General features: G+C 39.8%; 1 protein-coding gene across 4 annotated transcripts in view; it reads right to left on the bottom strand.

Annotated features, from left to right (window-relative positions):
- QSER1 (glutamine and serine rich 1) overlaps positions 1-26,714 on the bottom strand; it is an 80,600-nt gene extending 53,886 nt beyond the window's left edge. For all 4 annotated transcript variants that reach the window (XM_069471247.1, XM_069471249.1, XM_069471248.1 and 1 more), the window contains exon 1: positions 26,194-26,714. In XM_069471247.1, coding sequence (XP_069327348.1) covers positions 26,194-26,390 — 197 coding nt within the window. In that variant the 5' untranslated portion in view covers positions 26,391-26,714. The remainder of the gene's footprint in view (positions 1-26,193) is intronic.
- Between the last annotated feature and the right edge of the window lie 1,055 nt (positions 26,715-27,769).

Below are 27,769 nucleotides of genomic sequence, written 5' to 3'. Positions count from 1 at the left end.
GATGTAAATTCTCTACCCTCGAGGAGGGGGAACCATAACTCCCCACTCCTTACATTTGGCCTGTAGAGAGTGACGTCCTTCCAAAGAGTATAATATTGAAAGGGGAAAAAAAGAGTAACTTTACAGTGGAGAAACCTGACAAATATTACCTCGACCAGGGGATAAAGGTCATTATTAACAGTGATAAATCATGTTGACAGTATGTATCCTTAATATGATGTGATGAAAATGACACTTGGCTTCTGTGGTCTCCCTCCCCAAAACCCATGTATAATACCACTCTAATCATGAGGAAAAACATCAAGCAAATTCCAAAACAAGGGCATCCTACAAAATACCTAACCATTACTCCTCAAATCTGTAAAGGTCATCAAAGACAAAGTTAGCCTGAGAAACTGTCACAGACAAGAGGAAACAAGATAAATAAAAGTAATGTGGTTTCCCTGGAGAGACAGAAAAAGATATTAAGTAAGAACTATGGAAATCTGAATAAACTATCAACTTTAGTTAATAATAATGTATCAATATTGGTTTATTAATTGTAAGAAATGTAGAGAAAACTGGGAAGGGGGTATACAGGAACTATCTTCTCGATTTTTGTATAAATCTGTAACAGTTCTCAAAAATAAAGTCTACTTTAAAAAACTCATAATGTAAGCCATACTAAACAAAACTTCCTAAGAGTGAGAATAATGATCAATCTAATTTATAAGTATCAGGGGAGTTTTGGGGATGGGTGGGTGGCGTTCCTTATAAATCTATGCTAACTCCAATCATTTAACAGGCAAGAAATTATCATATCTCTTAACTGGTCTCCTAGCTTCTGCTCTTGCCCCTCCTGCCCTTCATCCTCAGCCTGAGTCATTCTCTTAAAAACTAAAGTCAAATCATGAAACCCCTCTGCTCAGGCCTTTCCAATGGCTTCCCATCTAACAAGTAAAAGCCAAAGTTCTTACAATGATCCTCAATACACTAAGTAATCCAGTTGCTGCCCTCTTGTGCCTCTGATTTTATCTCCTATTTTTTACTCCAGCCACACAGGTCTCCTGGCTCATCCCTCAAATTCACAAAGCTGGTTCACTTCATTTCTCTGCTTAAACTTCGCCTCAGAGAAGACTTCCCTGACTAGCTCATAAAGAATAACAGCCTTACTCTATCCTCTCTCTCTCCACTTTCCCTAACCCTCTTCTTGATTTTTCTCCATGAACTAATAAACACTCAACATATTATATATTTACTATATATGGTATGCTAGCTTGCTTACTGTCCACTAAAATGCAAACTCCATGAGGACAGGGTCTTCGCTTTATTCGCTGTTACATCCCCAGCACCCAGAATAGTATGTGGCACACAGTATGTACCCATAAATAACTAAAACTCATTTTCACTTTCAGAAGAGAAAAATTGAGCTCAGTTATCTCCCAAACATCATACTGAGTGCCTACTTGATTGGCATGCATCATGCTAAGTACTGGAGACTCAAAAATGAAAGATTAAGCCAGCGGGTCAGTGTATGCTAATTAAAAACTGAATAATCCGGGCAGGGTGCGGTGCCTCATGCCTGTAATCCTAGCACTCTGGGGGGCTGAGGCAGGAGGATGGCTCAAGGTCAGGAGTTCGAGATCAGTCTGAGCAAGAGCGAGACCCCGTTTCTACTAAAAATAGAAAGAAATTATCTGGACAACTAAAAATATACATAGAAAAAAATAGCCAGGCATGGTGGCATACACCTGTAGTCCTAGCTACTCAGGAGGCTGAGGCAGGAGGACTGCTTGAGCCCAGAAGTTTGAGGTTGCTGTAAGCTAGCTGATGCCACGGCACTCTAGTGTGGGCAACAGAGCCAGACTCTGTCTCAAAACAAACAAACAAACAAAAAAAAAAAAAAACCAAAACTGAATAATCCAAGGTTTTTATTTTTAGACATTATATGAGGATTTTCCATATAAGCTGAGACCTACATGAGCCATCATCCAATGGTTTTAATTACTGAAGCCCAAATTAAGAGAGTTCCACACCATTAGTCACAAAGCAAGCAATATCCTCTCGACAATTGTATAAAATACAGGGTTTTTGGCAACTTAATATAAGTACAATGGGATGAAGATTACATGTGATATAAAATTAGCTTTGAATGAAGCAACAGTAGTTCCTTGAATTAAGAAAACCAATTAAAATCTCATATCTTCCTTAAAAAGTTAAACATAGTTATGATATGGCCCCGCAATTCCATTCCTAGGTGTCCACGTAAAAACTTGTACATGAATGTTCCCAGCAGCAGTATTCATAACTGTCAAAGGTGGAAATAATCCAAATGTGCAATGGATAATGGATAATAAAATGTGATATAGTCATACAATGGAATGTTATCCAGCCAGTAAGAGGCATGAAATACTGATACATTCTACAACATGGATGAACTTAGAAAATATGCTAAGTGAAAGAGGTCAAACACAAAAATACACATATAATTCCATTTACAGTCATGCCCTACACAACAATGTTTCAGTCAATGACAGACCACATATACAGGGGACTTATTTTTTTAATTTTTTTTTTATTTCAGCATATTATAGGGGTACAAATGTTTAGATTACGTATATTGCCCTTGCCCACACAGGGGACTTATAATACCATACTTTTACTGTACCTTTGCTATGTTTAGATATGTTTAAATACACAAATACTTACCATAGTACTATAATTACCTAAAGTATTCAGTACAGTAACATGGTGTACCATTTAGCCTAGCTGTGTAGTAGGCTATACCATTTAGGTTTGTGTAAGTATGTTCAAAGAAATCACCTAATGATGCCTTTCTCAGAATATTTCTCCTTCGTTAAGTAATGCAAGACTGTATATGAAATATCCTGAAGAAGCAAATCGACAGAGACAGAACATTACTGTGCTTGCCAGGGACTGGGGACAGGGGAAAATGGAAGAGACTGCTAATGGGTATGTGTTTCTTTATGGAGTGATGAAAATGCTCTAAAATTAGATAATGGGGATGGTTGCACAACTTTGTGAATATTCTAAAAACTACTGAATTGTATGCTTCAATTATATGAATTATATCAATAAAAATTTTAGTCATCCAACCTTAGTGATCATTGGTAATTTTCATGAACTGTGCAACATTATCAAACAAGCAGGTGGTTTATAGATAAGCCTTGCTGTCGTGCATGCATTTAATCTCTTATGGTTGGCCCATCTCTACATACCATATAATGATTTTTTTAAATACATATATAATATCTTTGTGGCTTTAAAACTAATTTCAGAAGGTAATAACCTTCTTCTTCTCTTGTAATAACCTGATGGCCACTGGTTTGTTGAGGCTGAGGATCTACTGTGGCCCACCATAGCCCTTCCTAGCCCCCAAACCCTGGAGGGGTGGTAGGGAGAGAAACAGTGGGCTTTTACCATCCTTCTACATACTCTAAATATTACCCAAGCTAGAAAAGATGGCCTAGAAAAGATGAATGAGCCAGGGGATTCATCTCAATCTTCATATTCTCAACCCAGCAAAAAACTTAAATCTTCCATTTTTTCCCCACACACTCATGAGCGGAGGATGGACTCAATCTTGAGGATAAGGAGGGTGAGAATTTTGCAAGGGTAAGTATCATCTTCCTTCAGTTGTCACTTAAATAAAAAAAATTGAACTTTTCCTCAAAAATCAAAGCAAACTAAAAAAGATGATTCAGTTACCACTCTCTACCTTGTTACTTTAAGTATGAACATTTTTTTAGTCAATTTCACTATAACAAAGAAGATTAAGTTTTAGGTACATTAGAATGCTGAGGCAAAAATCTCAAGGCCAGGCACAATGGCTCAAGACTGTAATCCTAGCACTCTGGAAGCCTGAGGCAGGAGGATCACTTGAATCTAGCAGTTGAAGACCAGCCAGCAACATAGCCAGATTCCACCTCTACAAAAAGTAATAATAATAAAAAAAAAATAGCCAGGCATGGTGGTGTGCGCCTGTAGTCCCAGCTACTTGGGAGGCTAGGGCAGGCAGATCACTTGAGCCTAGGTGAGTTGCAGTGAACCACAATGAAGCCACTGCACTCTAGCCCAGACTACAGAGCAAGACTCTGTCTCCAAACAAAACAAAAAACAAGCAAAAAAACCTCATCTAAAATGGCAATTCATACAGTGAATATGGTATATGATCATAAGAAAAATGCTTTTGAGTACATTAAGAATATGCTATCTTGTGGTTTATATCCAGATATTAATAACATATAAACCTATTCCTTGGAGTAGCCTATGTCTCTAATGCTTAAGAAATAAAACACATTCCAAGTTTAAAAATCAATTAGCAAAAGTTCCATGAAATATGTTAAATCCCAGGTAAACAAGCCAGTACTTGCACACAAGTAATAAGTAATTAAGCACTGAACGAATGATTTTGCCTCAAGTAGTCATATCACTTTCTTTTCTTTGTGTTAAAGAATTTGGCCACTAAAAACTAGAATAAAAACAGTATTCTCCTTAAGCTTTGAAAATATCGTCTTATCAACTTTTCATATATCAACTTTTCAAAGTTGAGAAAGACAAAAACCCTGGATTGGAAGTTAGGAGCCTCAAATTCCAGTCCCAATTTTGTAAATAAATGCTACAAGACTTTGAGCAAAGCACGTAGTCTTGCACAGGACTAGCTGTCCTATTTATAAAGCTTAATGTTCTTTGTGGTTCTAATATTCAGAGTTAAGATAAATATTTTTACTTCATCTATCATACAGTATTCTTTGGTATAAAATCTGAACAGAAGTAAACACTAAGTCCACTGAATTAACTCTGTGTGGTACTTTAGCACATGTCTATATTCCACTCATACCTAAATGCCAACTATTTTATAAATCTTTATTTTATTTCAGCTAATCAGTTTGAGAATTAAAAACAAAAACGAGTTGCTCAAGAATAATCAGCCCTTACTAAAAAATTATTGTGAATTTGAAAAAATAAACTAGTGAAACAGACTCTACAAAATAGGCTACAGGACACAAATCTAGTTCTGTACAAAGTCTGTGACTTGAGGCTAACTACATAGTCTAAGTCTCAGTTTCTGCATCAGTAAAACATGGGTAATAGTAACACCTACCTTCATCAGGTTGCTAAGAGTGAATGATAAAGCATATGTGGTATACAACATCTAGAATAGTACTGCATTTGGCACACAAAGAATGCTCAGTCAATGCTATTATTATTGCACCTAAAGGTGAGGTCTGCATTTATACAACTGACATTCACTGACTGCCAAGTGTTATGCCAGGCAGAAATAAAAAGCCAAAAGTAAATAAACACAACACAGTATGGGAAGACTTCCTCTAGGAAATGACAGCTGAGTTTCCAAAGGAACAGGAGAAATTATCCAAGGAAAGAAAATGAAAAGAAGGTTCCAAGAAGATAAAATGGCATATACAAAGATCTAGAAATAAAAATACAACGGCACATTAGGCCAGGTGCAGTGGCTCACTCCTATAATCCCAGCACTGTGGGAGGCCTAGGCAGGAGGATTGCTTGATGCCAGAAGTTCAAGACGAGCCTGGGCAACATAAAAATTTTAAAAATTAACTGGGCATGGTGGCACACACCCATAGCCCTAGCTACTTGGGAGGCTGAGGCAGGAGGATCACTTAAGCCCACCAGTTTGAGCTATGATGATGCCATTTTGCTTTTAGCCCAGGCAACAGAGCAAGACCCTGTCTCAAGGGAAAAAAAAAAAAAAAGAAATTATAAGGGCAGAATAGTGGCAATAGTTATATGTTTGAGAACTCTGAAAAAATACAATTGTGAAGACTTGGCCAACAATGATTTGTGGGGGAAGATGGAGGAATCATGAATGGTGAACTACTCACAAAAGCTGAACAAATTTGGAAGGGTTTAATTTTGGATGCATTGAGTTTCAGATGTTACCAAGCGATACTGTGGGAAATATCAAAAGAGAGCTAATAAACATTTCTATGTAAGACTAAGAAGAGAAATCCAAGCTGGAAATAAAAAACTGGGAACCATTACATATTGGGTGTTCTTTGAAGTCACTGAAGTGGGTGAAAATCCCCAAGAGGCGTGTTACGTGAAAAGTGGGTTGAGGACAGAAATTATGGGGATACCACTATACACATATGACTTATGATATTAACTTCCCCCTCTCAAAGATGTTGTCTAGAGTTTAAAATTCCTTGAAACTCAACTAAAGTCTGACATTTCCCGCTTTCACTTAAGATATCACAGAAGAAAGTACATGAGTAAAACTATTACAGGGATCAACTCTACTATCTTAACAAAATGAGCTATCATTTATAACTTGGTACCCCCCCCCTTTTTTTTTTTTTTTTTGCAGACAGGGTCTTGCTTTGCCACCCAGGCTGCCACATAGTGGCACAATCATAGCTCACTGTAACCTCGAACTCCTGGGCTAAAACAATCAACCGGTCTCAGCCTCCACAGTAGCTGGGACTATAGATGAATGCCACCACGCCTAGATAATTTATTTTTTATTTTTGTATAGATGAGGTCTCACTATGTTGCCTCAAACTCCTGGTCTCAAGTGATCCTCCAGCTTCAGCCTCCAAAAGCACTGGGATTACAGGAGTAAACTACCACATCCAGCCCATAACTTGGTACTTTTAGAGTCAATTACCTGAAGTGCAGATTTAAGGGACAGATGGAGGAAGAGGAAACCAAAAAAGAGAATTAGAAAGCTTAACTAAAAGCATGAGAGGAAAATCAGCAGTGGTATCTCCAAAAATCAAAGGAATTCTAAGTTTTGGGAAAGGAGCACTAAAATGCTACAGTGAGATCAGACATGAAGAGAAATTGTTTGAGGAAACAGTAATCATAAATCAAGCATGTAATGCACATATAACATATATGTTACCTATATAATTACTACGTTATAATATCTTCTGCCCTACCCACTAGGGCTAGGAAGTTCTGTAGAGCAAAAGGCTAGGATCAAAATAGAAAAAGCACACTGGACCAAGAAAGCAGTTATAATAATGGCATGAGGGAGGGGTGGGAAACAAGAGAAGAAACTGTATGTAAATCATAATTTAGATCTGTATTTAAAATGCCCTTTTTGACTTTTACTCTACTTTGATCTTAAAATTTTTGTTTAAAATCTCTTATTATAATGTGCCCATTTCAGCATGCCTAACATTTTCTTCAAGGGAAAACTTGAACTCCAGTCTGTATGTATTTATTGAGTGTATACACATAAAAGGTACTAGTGTAAGACAAACACATGATACATGATAAAGTTCCTGCCATCGTGACCTATGTAACAGTGGGGGATTAAACATACAAAACATACAAGTGTCTAGTTTATAAAATAAAATAAAATAAAATAAAACAAAACAAATATATAGGCAGAAGAGAGTAAATGCATTTCTTTTTTTTTTTTTTTTTTCTTTTTTGTTTTCAGAGGCAGAGTCTCACTCTGTTGCCCAAGCTGGTGTACAGTGGTATGATCTTACCTCAATGCAGCCTTGAATTCCTGGGCTCAAGTGATTCTCTCACCTCAGTCTTCTGAGTAGTTGAGACTACAGGCACATGCCAACATGCCTTGCTAATGTTGCCTAGGCTGGTCTCGAACTCCTGGTCTCAAGCGATCCTCCTGCCTTGGCCTCCCAAAATGCTGGGATTACAGGTGTGAGCCACCATGCCCATCCAAATTCATGTCTTTATTCAACAAATATTAAACATTATATGCCAGGAAATAAACAGGGTACTGGGAACACAACAGTTTAAAAAAAAAAAAAAAAAGACAGATGAGTGCATTCAAAGAGCTCAGAGTTTAGTTATGAGGTAGGGTTACAAATAAAAGGAAACAAAGTAATAAAATATTAATAATTACAAACTCTATCAGATGAATGAAGAAAAAAAGAAGTACAAAGATAGAGAATATGGGGAAAGAGGACACAATGATCAGCAAAAGCCTGCACTAAACATAGAGAAGCTAAAAGCCTAACACGCTTAGCGTATACTGAGGGAAAGGGGAGTGGTAGAAGACCCACAGAGAGGCAGTAAAAAGGGGTCAGACATGAAAAGCCTGGTGGGCAAAAGGAATCTGGATTTCATTCCAAGTGCAATGGAAAACAACCAAAAGATTTTTAAGCATGAGAGTAACTAAATGACATTTTCTAAACATACCTGCTACAAAATTTAACTTAGTTCCCAAAATCAACTGGTACAAAGGGAATTCCAAAATCAAATACATCTTTCAATGTCCTAACCACATCCCCGTATACACTCCAAGCAGCTCCAAATTTCACCAAAAATTGCTTTTAAAATAAACATTCAGAGCTGGGTCCAGTGGCTTGCATCTGTAATCCCAGCTACTGAGGAAGCTGAGGTGTGATCAGGAGTTTGAGACCAGTTTGGGCAACACACGGAGGCCATGTCTCTAAAACAACTTTTTTTAAATTAAGCAGACATGGGGTGCGTACCTGTAAGCCCCAGCTGCTTGGGAGTCTGAGGCAGGAGGATTGCTTGAGCCTAGGAGTTTGAGGCTGCAGTGAACTATGATTGTGCCACTGGGCAACAGAGCAATATCCTGTCTCTGAAATAAATAAATGTATGTAGGTAACTCTGTTTAAGGATCTAGAGGCCGGGCGTGGTGGCTCACGCCCGTAATCCTAGCACTCTGGGAGGCCGAGGTGGGCGGATCGTTTGAGCTCAGGAGTTCAAGACCAGCCTGAGCAAGAGCGAGACCCCATCTCTACTAAAAATAGAAAGAAATTATATGGACAGCTAAAAATATATATAGAAAAAATTAGCCGGGCATGGTGGTGCATGCCTGTAGTCCCAGCTACTCGGGAGGCTGAGACAGGAGGATCGCTTGAGCTCAGGAGTTTGAGGTTGCTGTGAGCTAGGCTGACGCCATGGCACTCTCTCTAGCCTGGGCAACAGAGTGAGACTCTGTCTCAAAAAAAATAAAATAAAAAAAAAGGATCTAGAGATTAATGAACTTGGCTATCAACTGCTGAGTAATTTCACATCAGTGTCTTTTAGATTAAGAAAAGTGAAAATACCAAATCAATAAAGGTGTTAATGATAAAAGATACTTCCCTTCCCTTGAACCCAACTTTGTAGAAAGTCACGACAGAAGACACAGATCTATGAGTCAAACACGGTAAAATTTTCAGGAAATTAACAGGCATAGTAACAAAAAAAAAAAAGAAAAAAAAAAAAAAGACAACCACAATTGTGGTGTGGAAAAATTAGAATCCTCATATATTTCTGGTGGGGATGTAAAATGGTACAGAGACCTTATTTTTTATTTAATTTAATTTTTTAAAAAGAGACAGTCTTGCTCTGTTGCTCAGGCTAGAAGTCTTGAGCTCAAGTGATCCTGCCTCAGCCTCCAGAGTAGGCAGGACTATAGGCATGTGCCACCACACCCAGCTAATTTTTCTTATTTTTTGTAAAGACAGGGTTCTTGCTATGTTGCCCAGGCTGGTCTCAAACTCCTGGCCTCAAGCAATCCTCCAGTCTCAGCCTCCCAGTGTTGGGATTACAGGCATGAGCCACTACATCCAGCCAGTTCAGCTCCTTTGAAAAGAGGAATTTGGCAATTCCTCAAAATGTTATAAAATTGCCATATTACCCAACAATTCCACTCCTAGGTATACATCCAGAAAAAATGACACATATGTTCATATAAAGACTTACATGCAAATGTCCATAGCAGCATTCACAATTGCTAAAAACTGAAAATAACTCAAATGTCCATCAAAACCACTTGCATAAACAAAATGTGTTATACCTATATAATGGAATACTACTTGGATCTAAGTACTTACAAGTATTTATAATAAAATACTGACACATGCTACAAGCTGGATGCCATGTCAAAAACATTACGTTCAAAGCCAGACACAAATGAACACACATTTTATAATTTCATTTAAAAGAATGCCCAGAAAAGGCAAATCTATAGAGACAGAAAATGAATTAATGGTTACCTAGGGCTGGGGGTGAGAATGAGTGACTGTAAATGGACATGAGGTTTCTTACTGGTGACACTGTGGTGATATAAATAAATGTACTAAAAATCATGGAAATTGTATACTTAAAATGAGAAAATTTTATGGTATGTAAATTAAATCTCACTAAAATCCTTAATTTTTTTTTTTTTTTTTTTTTTGAGACAGAGTCTCACTCTGTTGTCCTGAGTAGAGTGCTGTGGCATCAGCCTAGCTCACAGCAACCTCAAACTCCTGGGCTTAAGCAATTCTCCTGCCTCAGCCTCCCAAGTAGCTGGGACTACAGGTGCATACCACAACACCCAGCTAATTTTTATAATTTTAGTAGAGACAGGGTCTTGCTCTTGCTGAGGCTGGTCTCAAACTCCAGAGCTCAAGCGATCTGCCCTCCTTGGCCTCCCAGAGTGCCAGGATTACAGGCGTAGTGGATTACAAGCATAAGCCACTGTGCCCGGCCGAAACCCTTATTTTTAAAAAGTGAGGGAGGAGGAGGAGGTTAAAAACAAAAAAGTGACAGTAGACTCAAAAAGGCCTGGATTTGAATCCCACTGAATTCACTGCAATTTATACTTGTTTGGGTCTTAACTTTGCTTGGCTGTAAGACTGCCCCAAGGCAGAAAAGAGGAACTACTATAGACTGCATCACTAAGGCTCTCTTGGGGCCATCAGAGTTGGGCTCTGCAGAAGATCAGAAGGAAAGGGGTCTGGGTATCATTTGTTCATTCCCTGCTTACATCACAACCAAGGTTTTGGCCATGCTGCATACGTCCACAACTATAGCTCTTGCTGGGCTCCAATAACTACTGCCCTTTCATGGGCCCAGTAGAGGCTTCTTACTGCAGCCACTCTCAGTGCCTCTATATCCCTTTTTGGTCCCCTTAACCTTGCCCTCAGCTATCAAAACGGGCCCTTCATTTAAGTGGCCTCAGAGGAATCATCTGAGTAAAGTAATGTTTCCTATACAGGGGCCCCAACTGATAACTGGTGTAAAGGAGATACAATTGGGTACTTTGTACCAAGTTATTGTTAAATCAAGTATAATGTCTTGAGAGATATAAATTTTTTTAACTGTTAAATACACATTAATAATCTTTGCCCCCCAAATCCTATTTTATCTGGTATATATATTGATATATATTATATGCTTAAGTTGGTTAAACAGATGTTTCTGTTTTCACTAAGCAAGGTAAAATGTAGAGAATAATGTAGAATTTCCTGTCTAGTGGAGCAGTAGAGTATACTCAAAAACCACTTAGTTCCAAACAGTATTCACAATAAAAAGAGACAGATTTTGGCATTTGCAACAGATGTCCAAGAAAAACACTGCCAAAGTCAAGGCAGCGAAGAGTTTCCGTCTGTTGTTTCACCGGGAAATAATGAAATGTGATGGGGATATGGCATATGCTTGGCTATATCCACAATAACAGTCACCAAGGCCTGGGTTGGACACAATTCCAAAATTCCATTTCATCATCTTCCTTTTCTATTTCTGTCACCACCTGTATTACCAATCTTTCTTCTGAATAAAGACAAAATTTTCAGGTCCTACTTTCCCTGTTGGTATTTTTCTGTAATGCTTTTTTTTATAAGAAATACATCTGTCAAAAAGCAAATATTTTGTGGCTCAAATTGTTACATGTATTAACTTCCTGTAATGTCCAGACACGTGTATTATTATCTCTTGTTTTGCGATATGAAGGAATTATTAAAAATGAACTAATACATAGCTAGTCACTTCTCACAACACATAATAGATTTAATATTTCCATGATGAAAATGTATGGGTGCTATGAAATGTATTATTTCAGCATCTTCAATGTATCATTTTGTTTGGGGCCTAGTCTTTCCTTTACCAAATTAAATTTTCTTCCTTTTTGGAAAAACTAGTAGAGCCATATTTTTTACTACATCACAATTTTATTTTATTTTATTTTATTTGGAGACACAGTGTCACTCTTTTGCCCTGGCTAGAGTGCCGTGGCGTCAGCCCAGCTCACAGCAACCTCAGACTCATGGGCTCAAGCAATCCTTCTGCCTCAGCCTCCTGAGTAGCTAGGACTACAGACCTGCACCACCACGCCTGGCTAATTTTTTCTATATATTTTTAGTTGTCCAGCTAATTTCTTTCTATTTTTAGTAGAGACAGGGGTCTCACTGTTGCTCAGGCTAGTCTCGAACTCCTGACCTCGAGCGATCCTCCACCTCGGCCTCCCAGAGTGGCAGGATTAGAGGCATGAGTCACTGTGCCCGGCCAATTTTATTTATTTTAATTAGCAAGGTTTAAGATTTCTGGCATTAGATAAGGAAAGTCTGTCTAAAAATACATATTAGCTGGGCATGGTGGTACATACCTATAGTCTTAGCTACTTGGGAGGCTGAGGCAGGAGGATCGCTTGAACCCAGGAGTTCAAGGCCAGCCTGGGGAACACAGCAAGACCTGTTTCTAAAAAAAATTAATAATAAATAAAAATACACATTAATCACAATAATTCACATTTGCATAGGTACTAGATTTATATACAAACATTTATACACCTTTGGTTTAATATAAGAATTTAGACTGGGTGTAGTGGCTTATGCCTATAATCCTACCACTTTGCACTCTGGAAGGACAAAAAGGAGGATCGCTTGAGGTCAGGAGATCAAGATCAGCTTGAGCAAGAGTGAGACCCTGTCTCTACTTAAAAAAAAAAAAAAAAAAGAAAAAATTAGCCAGGTGTGGTGGCATTCACCTATAGTCCCAGCTACTCAGGAGGCAGAGGCAGGAGGATCGCCTGAGCCCAAAAATTTGAGGTTGTGGTGAGCTATGATGATGCCACTGTACTCTAGCCAGGGCAGCACAGCAAGTCTCTGTCCCAAACAAAAAACAAAACAAAACAAAACAAAACACCTCAATAACTTTTTAGGGTAGAAAAAAAGACTTCCAGGTAAGTCAAAATCCAAAGTTATACTATTCATTGTAATACTCAATGTACTATTCTTTCCCTACAAATTTTTAGAAAAGTAATCTGAAATTATCTAGAACTATAGTCCCCAACCCCCAGTTCCCTGGCCTGTTAGGGACAGGGCCACAGAGCCCCCCTCCCGTGAAAAAATTATCTTCCAGAAAACTGGTCCCTGGTGCCAAAAAGATTGGGGACCACTGATCTAGAAGCTCCAAGGTTTGATACTTCTGTTTTCCTAAGGAAATTTCCAGAAATTTATAAGTTCATTAGACAAAGACTGATAATTAATAAAACCACTAGTATTTTATATAATTATAATTGTACTATACTATTCATACTATTTTAGTTGTAATATACAGTTGTAAGATTGGCCTCACTGGAGGAATCACATTACTTGACTTCAAGTTATACTTCAGAGCTGTAGTAACCAAACATGGTACAGCACGGTACTGGCATAAAAACAGACACACAGACCAATGGAACAGAACAGAGAATCTAGAAATAAATCCGTACATCAATAGTGAACTTATCTTCAACAAAGGTGCCAAGAACATATAGTGGGGAAAGGACAGACTCTTCAATAAATGGTGCTGGGAAAACCAGATATCCATATGCAGAAGATTGAAACTAGACACTTATCTCTCACCATACATAAAAGTCAAATCAAAATGGATTAAACACTTAAATCTAAGACCTGAAATTAAGAAAATACTAAGAGAAAATATTGGAGAAACACTTCAGGACATTGGTCTGGGCAAGGACTTTTTGAGTAATAGCCCCAAGGCACAGGCAACCAAACCAAAATTGGACAAACGGGATCATATCAAGCTAAAAAGCTGCTGCACAGCAAAGGAAACGATCAACAAAGTGAAGAGACAACCCACAGAATGGGAGAAAATATTTGCAAACTACCCAGCTGACAAAGGACTAATAACTAGACTATATAAAGAACTCCAACAATTCAACAGGAAAAACAATCAAATAATCCAATTAAAAAATGGGCTAAGAATCTGAATAGACATTTCTCTAAAGAAGATATACAAATGGCCAACAGGTATACGAAAAAATGTTCAACATCATTAGTCATCATAAAAATGCAAATCAAAACTACAAGGAGATATCATCTCACCCCAGTTAAAATGGCTTTTATAAAAAAAAAAAAAAATCAGGCAATAGCAAATGCTGGCGAGGATGTGGAGAAAGGGGAACCCTCACACACTGTTGGTGGAAATGTAAATTAGTGTTACCACCATGGAGAACAGCATGGAGGTTCCCCAAAAAGCTGAATAGAGCTACTATATGACCCAGCAATCTCACTCCTGGGAATATATCCCAAGAAGGGGAAATCAGTATATTGAAAAGATATCTCTATTCCCATCTTTATTGTAGTACTATTCACAATAGCCAAGATTTGGAATCAACCTAAGTGTCCATTAACAGATGAATGGATAAAGAAACTGGGGTACATTTATACAATGGAATATTATATAACCACAAAAAGAATGAAATCCTGCCATTTGCAACAAGGATGGAATTGAAGAATATTACATTAAGTGAAATAAGCCAAGCACAGAAAGACAAATCTCACATGTTCTCACTCACATGTGGGAGATAAAAATTAAAACAATTGATCTCATAGAGACAGAGAGTAATTGATGGTTACCAGACGATGGGAAGGGTGGGGGGGAGGGGGCGATAAAGTTGGGATGGTTAATGGGTACAACAATGTAGTTAGATTGAATGAGTTATATTAGATAACACAACAAAGTGACTATAACAACAAGTTAGAGTATACATTAAAAACCTAAAACAGTGGAATTGAAGTGTCCCTAACAGAAAGAAATGATAAATGCCTGAGGTGATGGACACCTCAATTATCCCGATTTGAGGGTAATTGATTTAATTCACATTGCATACCTATATCAAAATATCACATGTACCCTATAAAAATATATAACTATTATGTACCCATAATAATAAAAAATAAAAAGACTGATTTTGGGTACTAAAGATAATAGAATATTTATGGATTGCCTTAACATATCCTACATATTGTGGTTATATTAAAAAATGTTTTAAGTCTGTATCTTTTAGAGCTATCTTTCATACTATGGCTGAAAGAGATACATATATGGCCTGAAATTTGCTTTAAAATAATACATGGGGGGTAGGGAGAGAAAGTAAGTAGAGATACATAGGAAAGAAGACTGACCATGTGTTAAAATTGTTGAAGCTGGATAATGGATACATAGGAGTTCATAATACCTTTCTCTCTAAAGTTGTTTGATTTGAAATATACCCAAAGTGTTGTTTTTATAGTAGAGAAAAATCAACTTTTAGGTGGCTAATTCTTGTTCTGGATTACTAATTCACAACAAAGGTTAACGCAGAAGAAATTATAAAGAATTTTACAGAAGGGGTATATATTTTGAAACAAGAGTTATCCACTAAAAAATATTTCCTAAAATAGTATTCAAATGTCATTATACACAAGCTTACTATCTTTTAAATTTTCTCTAATAAACATGTCTGTTAAGTTCAAATAGACATATTCACTCAAAAGTATGCTTTATATCTATGAGGCTGATGCTAACATGACTTTCTTAATAGGAAGCAAAGAAGATCAAGGTTAATTAGCTGGTATACTAGATTAGCTTTTAATAACAAGTCTAGAACCATCAACTCCTATGCTATATTAAAACACAACTTATGGTCTTACAAGCAATTCTAATCATTACCATGTTAAAGAGGATCAGATTTGAGCCAAAAACTTGATGTTAAAAAAAAGTAATACAAAGGTATTAACCAATAACAAAAGACCATGTGTAGGTTTGGGGGTTTTTGAGGGGAGGGGTGGTTTGCACAGGCACAATTCCACTTAGTTCCCATTCTTCCAAATGGTTCGTACTTTTATTTTGGCATCATGCTTCTAGTCCTTTTGTGGCTCTGGCCAAATCAAACTCTGTCTTTAAAAAGTTTAATATCTGTTTAAGTGAGAATAGTATCAGCTGCTTTATGAGAATAACATTCACCTTGCAGTTTTGCTTAATACGAGAAACGTTTTAAAACGTTAAGCCATCTAATTTAAGCAGATTCAAGCAAAAGTATTTAGCTTATCCACATTTTTGTGTTTGCTTCACTGGGTCAGACAAATCTGGTCTCAAGTTACTTCAATAGGATCAGTGATCACACAGTAATGAGAATGATGGCATTAGGTCATATGAAAATTTCATTATTTTACATTTATTTACACCCCATAAATGCCTACAAGCCTAGCAACACAGGACAAGCTATTAATATATGGCCAGGATCCCTAAAGAACCTTTAACTTATGGAAGCCAAATTCAAACTATGAAATATTAGACAAGTCAAAGCAGAATATGTGCACATTAAGTATATTCTTCATTAAATCAATATTTATTGAGCGCTTATATGCCAGGTTGGTGGGGGCGGGAACAGCTGAAGTTCTACTGTCAAGAAACACCTAAGCTAAAGGACAGAGACTAACAATAAACAAGAAAAGAGAAAAATTTTAATAACAACGATTGATAAGTGCCATGAAGAAACTTTAAGCAGGGCTTGACAGTGATAGTGGAAGGGGAACTATTCCACTGAAGGTACTGAGGAGAGGCCACTAAATGACATAAGGGAGAAAGCCGCTGTGGGGATTATTTGAAGGAATTGTAGTCCTGGCAGAGGAAACAACCCAAAGATCCTGAGATAAGAGCAGTCCTCAAACAAAAGAGAAGAAAAGGCAAAATCTGTGATCATGGTTCCTGCAAAAAACCAAACAAAAAACCCAAACGAAAATGAGTGGATACGCTGAAACCAGGCCCACATCCTCCTATTTACCTCTTCATATTATACAACACCTCCATATATATTCATATTCACTGCCAGCACACTGATTAATAAGTGCTTACTATTGAGTACAGAAAGGCCTAGAAAGGAAAGCCCTAGCTAGACTGGCCTGAGTGAAAATTAGTAAACTGTTCAGTAACAGCCCAGTAACAAATAAATCACCTAGCTAAAAACAGCAGTACCAACAGCAAGGAAATAAGATTTTTTGGTAAGCAAGTTAAGCAAAGGAGCAGGCAATTTGTTTTTTTACAAAACTTGTAGTTTCATTTGAATTAGTGGCAAAAGAAACTTTTTTATTTTTTTAAAGAGAAAGGGTCTTACTCTGTCACCCAGGAAAGAGTGCAATGGCATGATCGTAGCTCACTGCAGCCTCAAACTCCTGGGCTCAAGAGATCCTCCCCACTTCAGCCTCCCAAGTAACTGGGACCATATGTGCAAACCACCACACCTGGCTAATTTTTGAAATTTTTTGTAGAGACAGGGTATCACTACTTGCCCAGGCTAGTCTTGAATTACTGGGCTCAAGCAATCCTCCCACCTCGGCCTCCCAAAGCACTAGGATTACCATGTTAGTTACCATGCCAAGCCCAAAAGAAACTTATTGAAACACCCTGTTTCTTGATGTAAATTTTTCTCTTCTCATTTCAAGTTACCACTTCCAAGTCCTTGCTCGTGTCATTTCAATAAGCTTGCCCAGTCCATCTTGTTTGTAAATCTGCAATGTCTCCCCCAATTCACATTCCATTCTTCCTTACCCTACTTTTATCATCTCCCAATATATTAGATAATGTACAGTTACATTTATTTATCATCTGTCTCACCCCATAGACCCCAGTGTAGGTTTCACCAAAGCAAGGATCTTGCTTTTGCTCACTGATGTATCCCAAACTCCCAGAACAGTGTCTAGAATATGAAAGGTGCTCAGTAAACCTCTCTGAATTTCTCTTACCTTACTTATGGCAACCATTCAATCTGGTGTAAGCCCATATCCCCAAGTTTTCTCCAAAAACTTTCCGCAAAAGTATGCTCTGGGAAAAATGATTCTAATTTTTAAAATAATTGAAAGTATAACCTCCCAGCATAAATGGCGAGTCCCAAAAGACCCAACATCCTTCTTTAAAGTCTTCCATCACTAACTCCTCTGACTTCCTTTCATTTGCCAATTCTGCATTATCCTACACCCTCAATTCCAAAAGATTTTTCCTTGAAACCCAGAATAACTTGTGATTAACATCAGTCTCTGAAGTCACACTTTCTGGGTTCAAATCCTGCCTCTGCCACTTACTAGCAGTACGATGTTGGACAAGTTAATTAACATTACTGTGCTTGAGTTTCCTTGTCTGTAAAATGGGCTAACAATAGTACCTATCTCCTAGACTCCCTAGAGTTCTTGTGAGGAGTTAAACAAGGTAACACATATAAAATTATTAGACCAGTATCTGTCACATGGTAGGTATCTAACAAATGCTACCACCATCAACAGCTAAGGCTCAGTTCTCAGCCCTTAACCTCTGAAATTTCACTATTATCTCTATGCCAATGTCTAGTCGGGCTCCTAAACTCACCTCCCTGGTCTTGTCAGCTAAGGACAAATACTTTGAAGAAAATAAAAGTATTGGGATAAAGAAAACCTGATGGATTTGGTAGTCAGGGAAGGCCTTTGTGTCAGATGAATGTGATAACCACTACACTAGGCAATGCCTCTGCGAAGAGATGATATTTAAACAGAGAAGAATGTCAAGAAGCCAACAACGATAAGATCCAGGTCAGTGGTTCTCAAAATGTGGTCCCTGGTCAAGCAGCATTAGCATCACCTAGGATCCTGTTATTATAGAAATGCAAATTCTTAGGCTCCACCCCAGAACTATTGGTCCCAGAAACTCTGGAGTTGGGCCCAGCAACCAACCAAGCTGTTTCTTCAGATCTCAGGGAAATGCTACTTCCTCAAGGAGAAAACTTTCTTATTTATTTGCTTGCCTGACTCCCCTGCCCAAGAAGGTAAGCACCATAAGAACAGAGTTGTTTTTATGTTTTGTTTTGTTTTATAGAGACAGAGTCTCACTCGGTCACTGAAGCTGGAGTACAGTGGCGTGATCATAGCTCACTGCAGCCTCGAACTCCTGGGCTCAAGCGATCTTCCTGCCTCAGCCTCCCAAGAAGCTAGAACTACAGGCTAATTTTTGTTTGTTTGTTTTTAGAGGCAGAGTCTCCCTATGGTGCCCAGGCTGGTCTCAAACTCCTGGCCTCAAGTGATCTTCCTGCCTTGGCCTCCCAAAAGCGTTGGGACTATAGGTATGAGCCACCACACATGGCCAAGACCGGGATTTGGTGTCTTAAATTGCCACTGAATCTCCAGTGCCTAGAGAGTTGCATGGCATTTGAGTTGACCAAAATGAATTAGCATTTCTATTTTTGAAATGTATACATATTTCAAAACAACATGTTGTACACAATTAATACATATTACCTTTGTCAATTAAAAAAATGTTTTTAAAATTTCCATTTTTGTTCACAGCATCATTCTTCTAGTTACCCAGCTCAAAATTTACCTTTTTCTTACCCTTTAACACGTACCCTACAAATCCCAAGCAATCCCAACAAATCCCAAGTAATTTGATCTTTAATGTCTCTCACATCCATCCCTCTTTTCTATACCAATATTACTACCAATCTCCTATCACCCACCTCCTGTCTGGTATGGTAAACTGCCTTCCATTTGGTATCCTGTTTTCTACCTCTGCCATTTCTAATCCACTCTACTTGACTGCCAAATTGATCTTATTAAAACACTCTTTTGCTCACATCTTCATACTATATTCAAAAACCTTTCAAAGATCCCTATCCTTTATAGAGTGTAGAGACTAAACTCCATGACCAGACATCAAAAGCCCTCTAAAATCTAGTACAAATATACTCTGGTGAGCTCCCCAATGAACTACACCTTTGTATAGCTTCCCTCCCATGACTCTGCACTAGACTAGGACTGCTTTGACCAACAGACTGGCAGAAGAGATACTTTGCCTGTTCAAGGCCCAGTCCTTACCTGGCTGGCCTAGCAGATTCCACTTCTTCCCTCTTGGAACACTTGTTCTTGGAAGCTCTTTCTTTGTGCTAATCCCTTATTCCACTATGCAACATTAACAATAATTCAGATCAGTTTATATGCATCTGACAAATGCTTCCATGATCCCCTGACCTAGATATTAATATCATTTTTACCTCTAAGTCCCCATAGTATTTTTGTACCTCTCAAAAGAGAATAGTAGCATAGTTAATTAATTCAGTCACTGAATGTTTACTCACACAACGTGTCATATATTGTTCTAAGTGCCGACAATAAAGCTAACATTCTACATGCTGTGGTACATGCTAGCCTATATGCTGGACATCATTCTATACACTTTTCTAAGTTATCTCATTTAATCCTCAAGACTTCTAAAAAGTATCCTCATTTTACATAAGGAAACTGAGGCATAGAGAGATTAAGAAACTTATCTAACATCATACTTTAAGTAGTGAAGTCAAAATACAAACCCAAACATTCTGACTCCAGAGTTTATACTAAACTGCCCTCTATAGGCAGTTAGTTATATAATCTCCTCTCTGTGAACAAGACAGACAAAAACACTGCTCTCACAGAACATTCATTCTATTAATGGTGGTTAGTGGCATGGGAAAAGGGTGGTATATAAAAAATGATGCACGTAAAACAACAAAATTACTCCCAGAGAGTGATAATGCTATGATGGGAAGAAACCTCGATGATAAGATAGTGATGAGAAGTTACGTCACAGACAGGCTATCAGAGAAGGCCTTTCTGAAGAGGTAACATCTGGGAAAAGACCTGAATGTCCAGAAACAACAAAGCAAAGACCTGGAAAGAGAACTCCAGGTAAAAAGACTAGCCAATATGGAAAGTTCTAAGACACAAATAATCTCAGCATGTTTCCGGAACAGAAATAAAGCCAGTGTGGCTGAAAGATGGTGGTGGGAGTGGAATGAGATAGGGCTGGAGAATTAGCTGAGACTCAGATTTTTTTTTTTTGAGACAGAGTCTCACTCTGTTGCCCAGGCTAGAGTGCCATGGCATCAGCCTAGCTCACAGCAACCTCAAACTCCTGTGCTCAAGCGATCCTCCTGGCTCAGCCTCCTGAGTAGCTGGGACTACAGGCGCGCACCACCACGCTCAGCTAATTTTTTCTATTTTAGTAGAGACAGGGTCTCACTCTTGTTCAGGCTGGTCTCAAACTCCTGACCTCAAGTGATCTGCCCACCTTGGCCTCTCAGAGTGCTAGGATTACAGGCATGAGCCACCGCGCCCGGCTGAGGCTCAGATCTTATAGGGCTTTGTAGGCCATGATAAGGACATGGGTTTCACTCTAAATAACACTGGAAGGTTTTAAGCAGGGTAATGACATCATCTGATTTATATTTTGAAAAGTTAATTCTGGCTGTTGCATATTTAATAAAATTTAGAAGGCCTAAAGTGGAAGCAAGGAAAGCAACAGGAGACAACCGTAATAGTCCATGTGGGAAATTATGGATATGGAGATCAAACCAACAGGATGTGCTGAAGGAATAGATGTAAGAAGGACAAAAATGAATCACAGATGGCTCCAACCTTTTGGACCCAAACAACAAAGTAAATGGTGGTATGATTTACTGAGGTAGGGAAGATTAGAGAGGGACCAGGTTGAGGGTTAGGGTGATAATCATGTTTTCAACATAATATGTTTGAAATACCTATTCAATATCCAAATGGAGATGTCAGATGCTAGATATGAATCCAAAGATATAAATAAATTTGAAAGTCATTTCATACATATAACAACTTCACCTAGGGTAAATGGAAAGAGAAGGAAAAAAGGATAGAACTCCAAGCTCCTGGGCACTTCAATACTTAGAAACCAAGCAGAGAAGCAGCAAATGTATTACTTCATTACCTTTCTGGATCACAAGAGGCAAGACAGTGTTTTTCATTTTTGTGGCACCCTGTAGAACTTACCTAAGAAACCAAAACTCAACAGATGATCAGGACATTTTAATGAGTAAATGATTCTTTGCTATTTGATTTCTCAAGCTTTCATGTAGAAATATAATACTTGAGCATAAAGACAACAATGCCTCATATATGGTAGGCACTCAAATACTAGTTTAATGAATGAATGAAAGAAAAAACTTGGACTGTGTTGGCAGACATATTTTAGTACTTATTGTTCCAGAGAACATAGCAAGGAAAAGCACGCAGTGGCCTTTATCTACACGCTTCTAACCCACGACGATCAGAAACACCCTAAAGCCTTTTGGTCTCTACTATAGGGTGCAGAGGGATTTGCACTAGAGGCCACAAAAGGAAGAAAGGGGGGCTTCTAATTCCCATGCTGAAGCAGAGATCTGGCTTTCATGTTATAAGTATGTATTAAGCACCAACTATATGCCAGGCACTAGAGTAAGTACTAAGTACTACAAATACAACACTTAGCAAAATAAATAAGGTTTCTCAAGGAGATTCACACACACATATGGGCATCTCCATCAAGATAGTATTTAAAAACATGGGCATGGACGCAAGTCCTCAGGAGAAAGCACAGATCAGACAAGAAATCATCAATCCCAAGCCTTCAGGAAATAATAACATGTATTAGAGATTAGACAGAAGAAGAGTAAAAAGAATTATACTTCAATTAGGAAATGGTCAACAGTGACAAAGAAAACTGTAATAAGGAGAATAATGATGCTTAGGTTTCCAGGCCAGCTCACAAAAACTCATTCAATGATAATGTAGACACATTCAGCATTACCTTATCTTACCATGAAGCAGTGCAATACAGTGTTTGAACAAGCAGTCTCCAGACCCACAATGTCCAGCTTTAAATCCCAGCTCCACTACTTACTAGCTATGTGGCTGTAAGTTTATTACTTAATGTCTCTATGTCTCAGTTTCCTCATCTATAAAAGGATGATAAAAAGAATATCTACCTCAAAGGGTAGTTGTAAGGATTAATTAATATGTGGGTATGTGCCTTACAACAGTAGCTAGCACAAACGAGTTGCTCATGAGGCAAATTACTTACAACATTGTTGTATACGAAACATTTTTCTATACAAAAAAACCTTCTAAACTCTAACAACAGAAGTCAGTCTGAAATAATTTTCCCTCCTTATAATTTATGATCTACAAGGTCTTTTCCCAAAAACCTTTAGGGAAACTCTAGATTTAAAATTTATTCAAATGAATGTCCTTTATCAAGAAGCTGACCAATTTTAAAGAAGCTAACCATTATTTTGGTCTTTTTGGAGGAGTACCTATCACACTCATTACACATTAATACTATAATCAGAAAAAAATTTATGCATTAGGAATTCTAAAAACTAGTGGCAAAAAAAAAAACAAAACCACCACACACAATCCAGGCTTTTAAGTTGGAAAGGCAAGAAACAAACATAAATCTACTTAAATACAAAATATTTCCATTTGGTCACTTTCTGGTGTATATTCAAATACAAACACAACATCTCTCATCACTGTGATGAAACAGCCTGCCTCTTCCTGTTCTGCACAAGATATTAACATCATGTAAAGAACTAGGCAGCAGGTCTGCAGGTTTCTGATGACCATCTTATTTCTAAAACCATGCAAAGGTATTTACAGCATCCAAAACTGCACCCCCAAGAAGTATTTCTAACTGCATGGTGATCAGCAAAGGATGCACTCATTTGGTTCCTAAAACTAAATCAATGCAGATTTATTTATATGACCAGTTCTTATCCCTGAACTTTCTAAGTACACAGAAAACACTATTTTAGAAATATTCAGAAATCTTTCTATAAGCCCCATTTAATGTAAAATGCTGGGGTTTCCCACTCTTTATTTTTCAACTCTTAAAACAACAGAACTACCTAATAACTGATGGAGCTGTTGTATTCAAAAAAATTACCGTTTCAAACTCATGAAAATTTGTTTACCATGCACTTTCCCATCAATTGATGAAAATGCTGCATTTCAGGACCAAGCAAAGGCATAAAGTGGGATGTTAGTGCCCATGTCAGTAACAACTTAATGTCATTACCATCTGTCAGCTTCTGAATAGGTTACAGGAAACAAGGTGACAGACAAGCTAATTCTTCATGAATAAGTATCTACACTACATCATCACAACTAGTACTCATTTGCACCTTCAGAAGAAACTACCACAAAAGAGAATAAAAACATCCAACTGAAAAATGAATTATGAAAAAGCATTTAAAAATGTGAATAAACTTCTGAAATGGAGAATATTTAAAGACTTACAGGGCATTATTTCAGATTCAGTATTTTTGATATAACTGAAATCAAAGAGAACATTTGCACAGTTTGAGGAATAAAATGAGGTACAATTAAGTGTGTGCAGCCCTGTACAGATGGCCTGATCCTAACACAAGATGTTAACAAAGCAGGTTGGTGGGGGTGGGGGGGCAGACCTGCATTTTCTATTTAAAAAAAAAAAAAATTTAAAAGCCGTTGGAGGGGGGCATAGCATTTAAGAATCAATAACTTCCAATAAACAGAAATAAATCTCCTTTAGATTATGTGCTTCAAGTAAATCTACTTACTGTTTTCAAATATGTTTGGGAAGTCATTCTGTGTTACTTTAATAAATAACATTTGGAAAATATGACAAGTAGATTTTAGTTTCTTTCCTCAGAAGTATTCTGCTAAAAGAAATAACAGAAATAACTAGGTAGCATTTCAGTTTCATTTACCTCATAAAACATTTTTCATTTAAAACATAAAAAATGCTGCACAAATACCTATCACTGGTGTTCACTGAAGAGAAAGTAATTTTAATTTGTAAATTATCCTAGTCAACGCAAAAGCTACTTGAAAAATGATAGTCAAATTACCACCAAAAAGAAATAATGGGAGAAGTGCCAAATATCTTTCATAAAACTCCTTAAAATGGCTTACTTGTATGTAATACAAAATTATGGCTACTTCTAAAAGGTTTCAGCATTTAATTATTTAGCAGCAAATTGGCACATCACATTATTTTAATTCCCAGGTCTTGTAAACAAAGGGCCTACAATTTTCTAAGAAAGCTTATTTCCCTTTTTGAAGCAAATTTTTCTCATTCTTTCACAATCACCCCAAGGTACAATCTAAGACAAAGGCCAGCTACTCTTTGCATATATTTTCCAAATCATGAACGTGGAACTTTCACAAAAACAAAGAAGATAAACCTAGAACACTAACATACAAAGTAAAAAAAAGTTCACTTCTGTCGTGAAAATAATGAAGAAAGCTGATGAGATCATAAAGCCACGAAGCTTCCTGTTGGAAGCCGAGGATGAAGTCATTAGCAACCCAGGATTCCTTGGTCCTTGTAATCAGAAGCTGCACCTACCAGATTCCGTATTGTTCGGGAGAGGTGGCTTTAAAACACCCCGCTCACCAAGCCTCCAAACCAGACCACGCCTTCCAGTTATCATTCAAATGGGACCGTTTCACAGTGTGGCACAACTACACATTTCCCGCGAGCTTAAATATCAAGTAGGAGTCAACATTTTAGATTCCCTGGGTCATGCTGCAGGAAAGATGAACTCTTGAACCCCGCGCTACATAATGAACCCGGGAGAGCCGAGATGGGCATGCTTCGGTTCTTTCAACCTTTACGGCCTTCGCTGATTCCCCCCAACCCCCATTTCTTCCCAACTCTCAGTCACCTCAAGGCACCAGAATAAAGAGAGATTCCTTACTTCCTGCTGTTGTTAAAAGGCGAGGAAACCCAAGAGCAACTTTGAACGCGTGGAAGAGAAATAGCTTAATCTTGGCCACCTCTGCAAACATATGTCACCCAGCCCCCGCGCAGCGCTCGCGCCCCGCAGGGCCCCCTCTCCGGCCCCACGCCCCAGGGGTTCTGTAGCTAGCCCTCCCGGTCCCCCAGTGTCAGGGACGCGGCTCCGCGTTTCTTCCTCTCCCGCCTCCCTAACCCTCAAAGCGCGGGGGGCCCCCAAGACCACACTGCCGGCCACCAGGTTCCAATACAATAGATTGTCACTGCCCCAAACTCTCCGGCGCTCTCCTCGGCCCCCCGAAGCCAGTCCCGGGTCTTCCTGATCCCGAGTTCAGCCAAGAGCCCAAACTTCACCATGTGAGAGCCCAGGACCCGGGAGGTGACGGAGCCCCAGTTCTCCCTTCACCCACCGAGCCCGGCCAGCCCCAGGCACAATCCTGCACTGGGCGCCCCCACCCATCCCACACGAGTCATCAGACGCCTCTCCCAAGGGGGGCGAGGGCGAACGGAGGGCTCCCCGCCCGGCCCAGACCCCTGGGCGGCGCTGCACCCAAGCGAAGGCCCCAAACGCATCCCCGGCCTTTCCTGGTCCGTCGCGACCCCGCCGCCCACCCTCCCTACCTGGCCTTGAGGCTGGGGCTGCTGCCGCTGCTGCAGCTGTTACTGGCGGCTGCGGCTGCGGCTGAGGCTCGGGGTTCGTAGGCCCAGGCGGGGGCAGGGGGCTGTGTGGCGGCGCTGGCGGCGGCGGGGGCGGCGTGGGGCACGGGCGGCGGCGGCGGCGGGTCGGTGAAGCCCGAGGTCGCGTAGTTCCTGTCCATCGTGGGGGTTGCGTAGGGAGGGCGGGCAGCAGTGGGGGCTCCTCTAGGGCCCTGTGTAAGGGGGGCGAGTAGGGAGGGCGGGGGGAGGAAGAGGAGGAGGAGGCGGCGGCGGCGGCGGCGGCGGCGGAGGGAGCTTCCCCCTCACATGGCCCCGGCGGGCTGGCGGGAGAAGGGCGCGCTGGCGACTCTTTGCCGCGGAAACCCGGGCCGCGGCGGGCGGCAAGGCCCCAGTTGCACGTCAGGGAAGCGGCGGCACCCGCTGCTGGGACTTGCGGCGGCGCCGGCGGCCGCCGCTTCGCCCCATGTTGGTGGATTTCCCAGGATGCACCTCCCGCCCCCTCCGCCCCGCCTCCCCCCGGCGCCCCGCGCTCCCCGCTCGCGGGTTCGGCGGGCGGCCACCCGGCTTCCGCCGCTACCGGCTGCCTCACGAGGGACAGCCAGCGCAGAGGAGGCGCGAAGCTTGCCCGACCCAGCTGGCTCCGGGGACCTGGAGGGGCGCCCGCCAGCCGGAGCTCGCGGACCGCGGACTTCCCGCCCTCTGAAGCTCCGAGGGGAGCTGTCCGCGCTCGCCGCGCCCCGGGTGGGAAGGGGCCGCGCCTCCCGATCCCCCCCGCGCTGGGGAGGGGAAATTGAGCGGAAACGCAGCGTAGGGTGCTGCAAAGGGGTAGGCTTGTCAGCGCTTTGCCTGGAGTTCGTTATTTGACCCTTCGGGTTATTTTGAGGGACTCCCATCAGTTCCCTGATCGCGCTTTCTTTCTCTGTGCTCCAAACCAGAAAAGCTGAGCAGACTGTTTTACAGTTCCGTTGACTCCCTTCCTGCCGAGAGCTTGCTGGGCTAGAGGACCCTTTTCCTGCTGTTAGAGGAGATCCATATTCAAAGAGATTCAAATTCAAACGTATTATTTTCCAATTCTCGCTGAAAAAGCCTTTCCCAGGGGCTCTTATTAACTGTCCCCACCCCCACCTTGGGGATTTTCTCACTCTAGACTTCAGGATCTTCTATCCCAAAATAAATACAGCCTCTCCATTGATTAATCCAACTGCCATCTGGATGACTTTAATTACAATGAGTTTAAGTTTAAACTCACTATGCACGCTATTGAGACTTGGAACTTCAGCAGGACTCTCTACCCAAACATCTCCTATCTGCTCCAAGCTGTTTGGTGTGGAGTAATTTAATGACTATTTGAGGTTCCTCTGTTGCGTATCAGAGTTGTGTATCTCCTAATAACGCATGAGTTGTGAAACTAGGGGGTCATAGAAATCATTTGGTCCTTAAGCCATAAATTAAAAGTTAAAATAACAGTAAAGTTTATACTTAATGACCACCTCCCTTTAAAAATCAATATTGGTTTAACATCTTTTATGTGCTTAGCACA

The sequence above is a fragment of the Eulemur rufifrons genome, chromosome 6, assembly GCF_041146395.1.
Source record: "Eulemur rufifrons isolate Redbay chromosome 6, OSU_ERuf_1, whole genome shotgun sequence".
Lineage (NCBI taxonomy): Eukaryota > Metazoa > Chordata > Mammalia > Primates > Lemuridae > Eulemur > Eulemur rufifrons.
The sequence above is the reverse complement of the archived record's forward strand: the minus strand, read 5'-3'. Positions and strand labels throughout refer to the sequence as shown.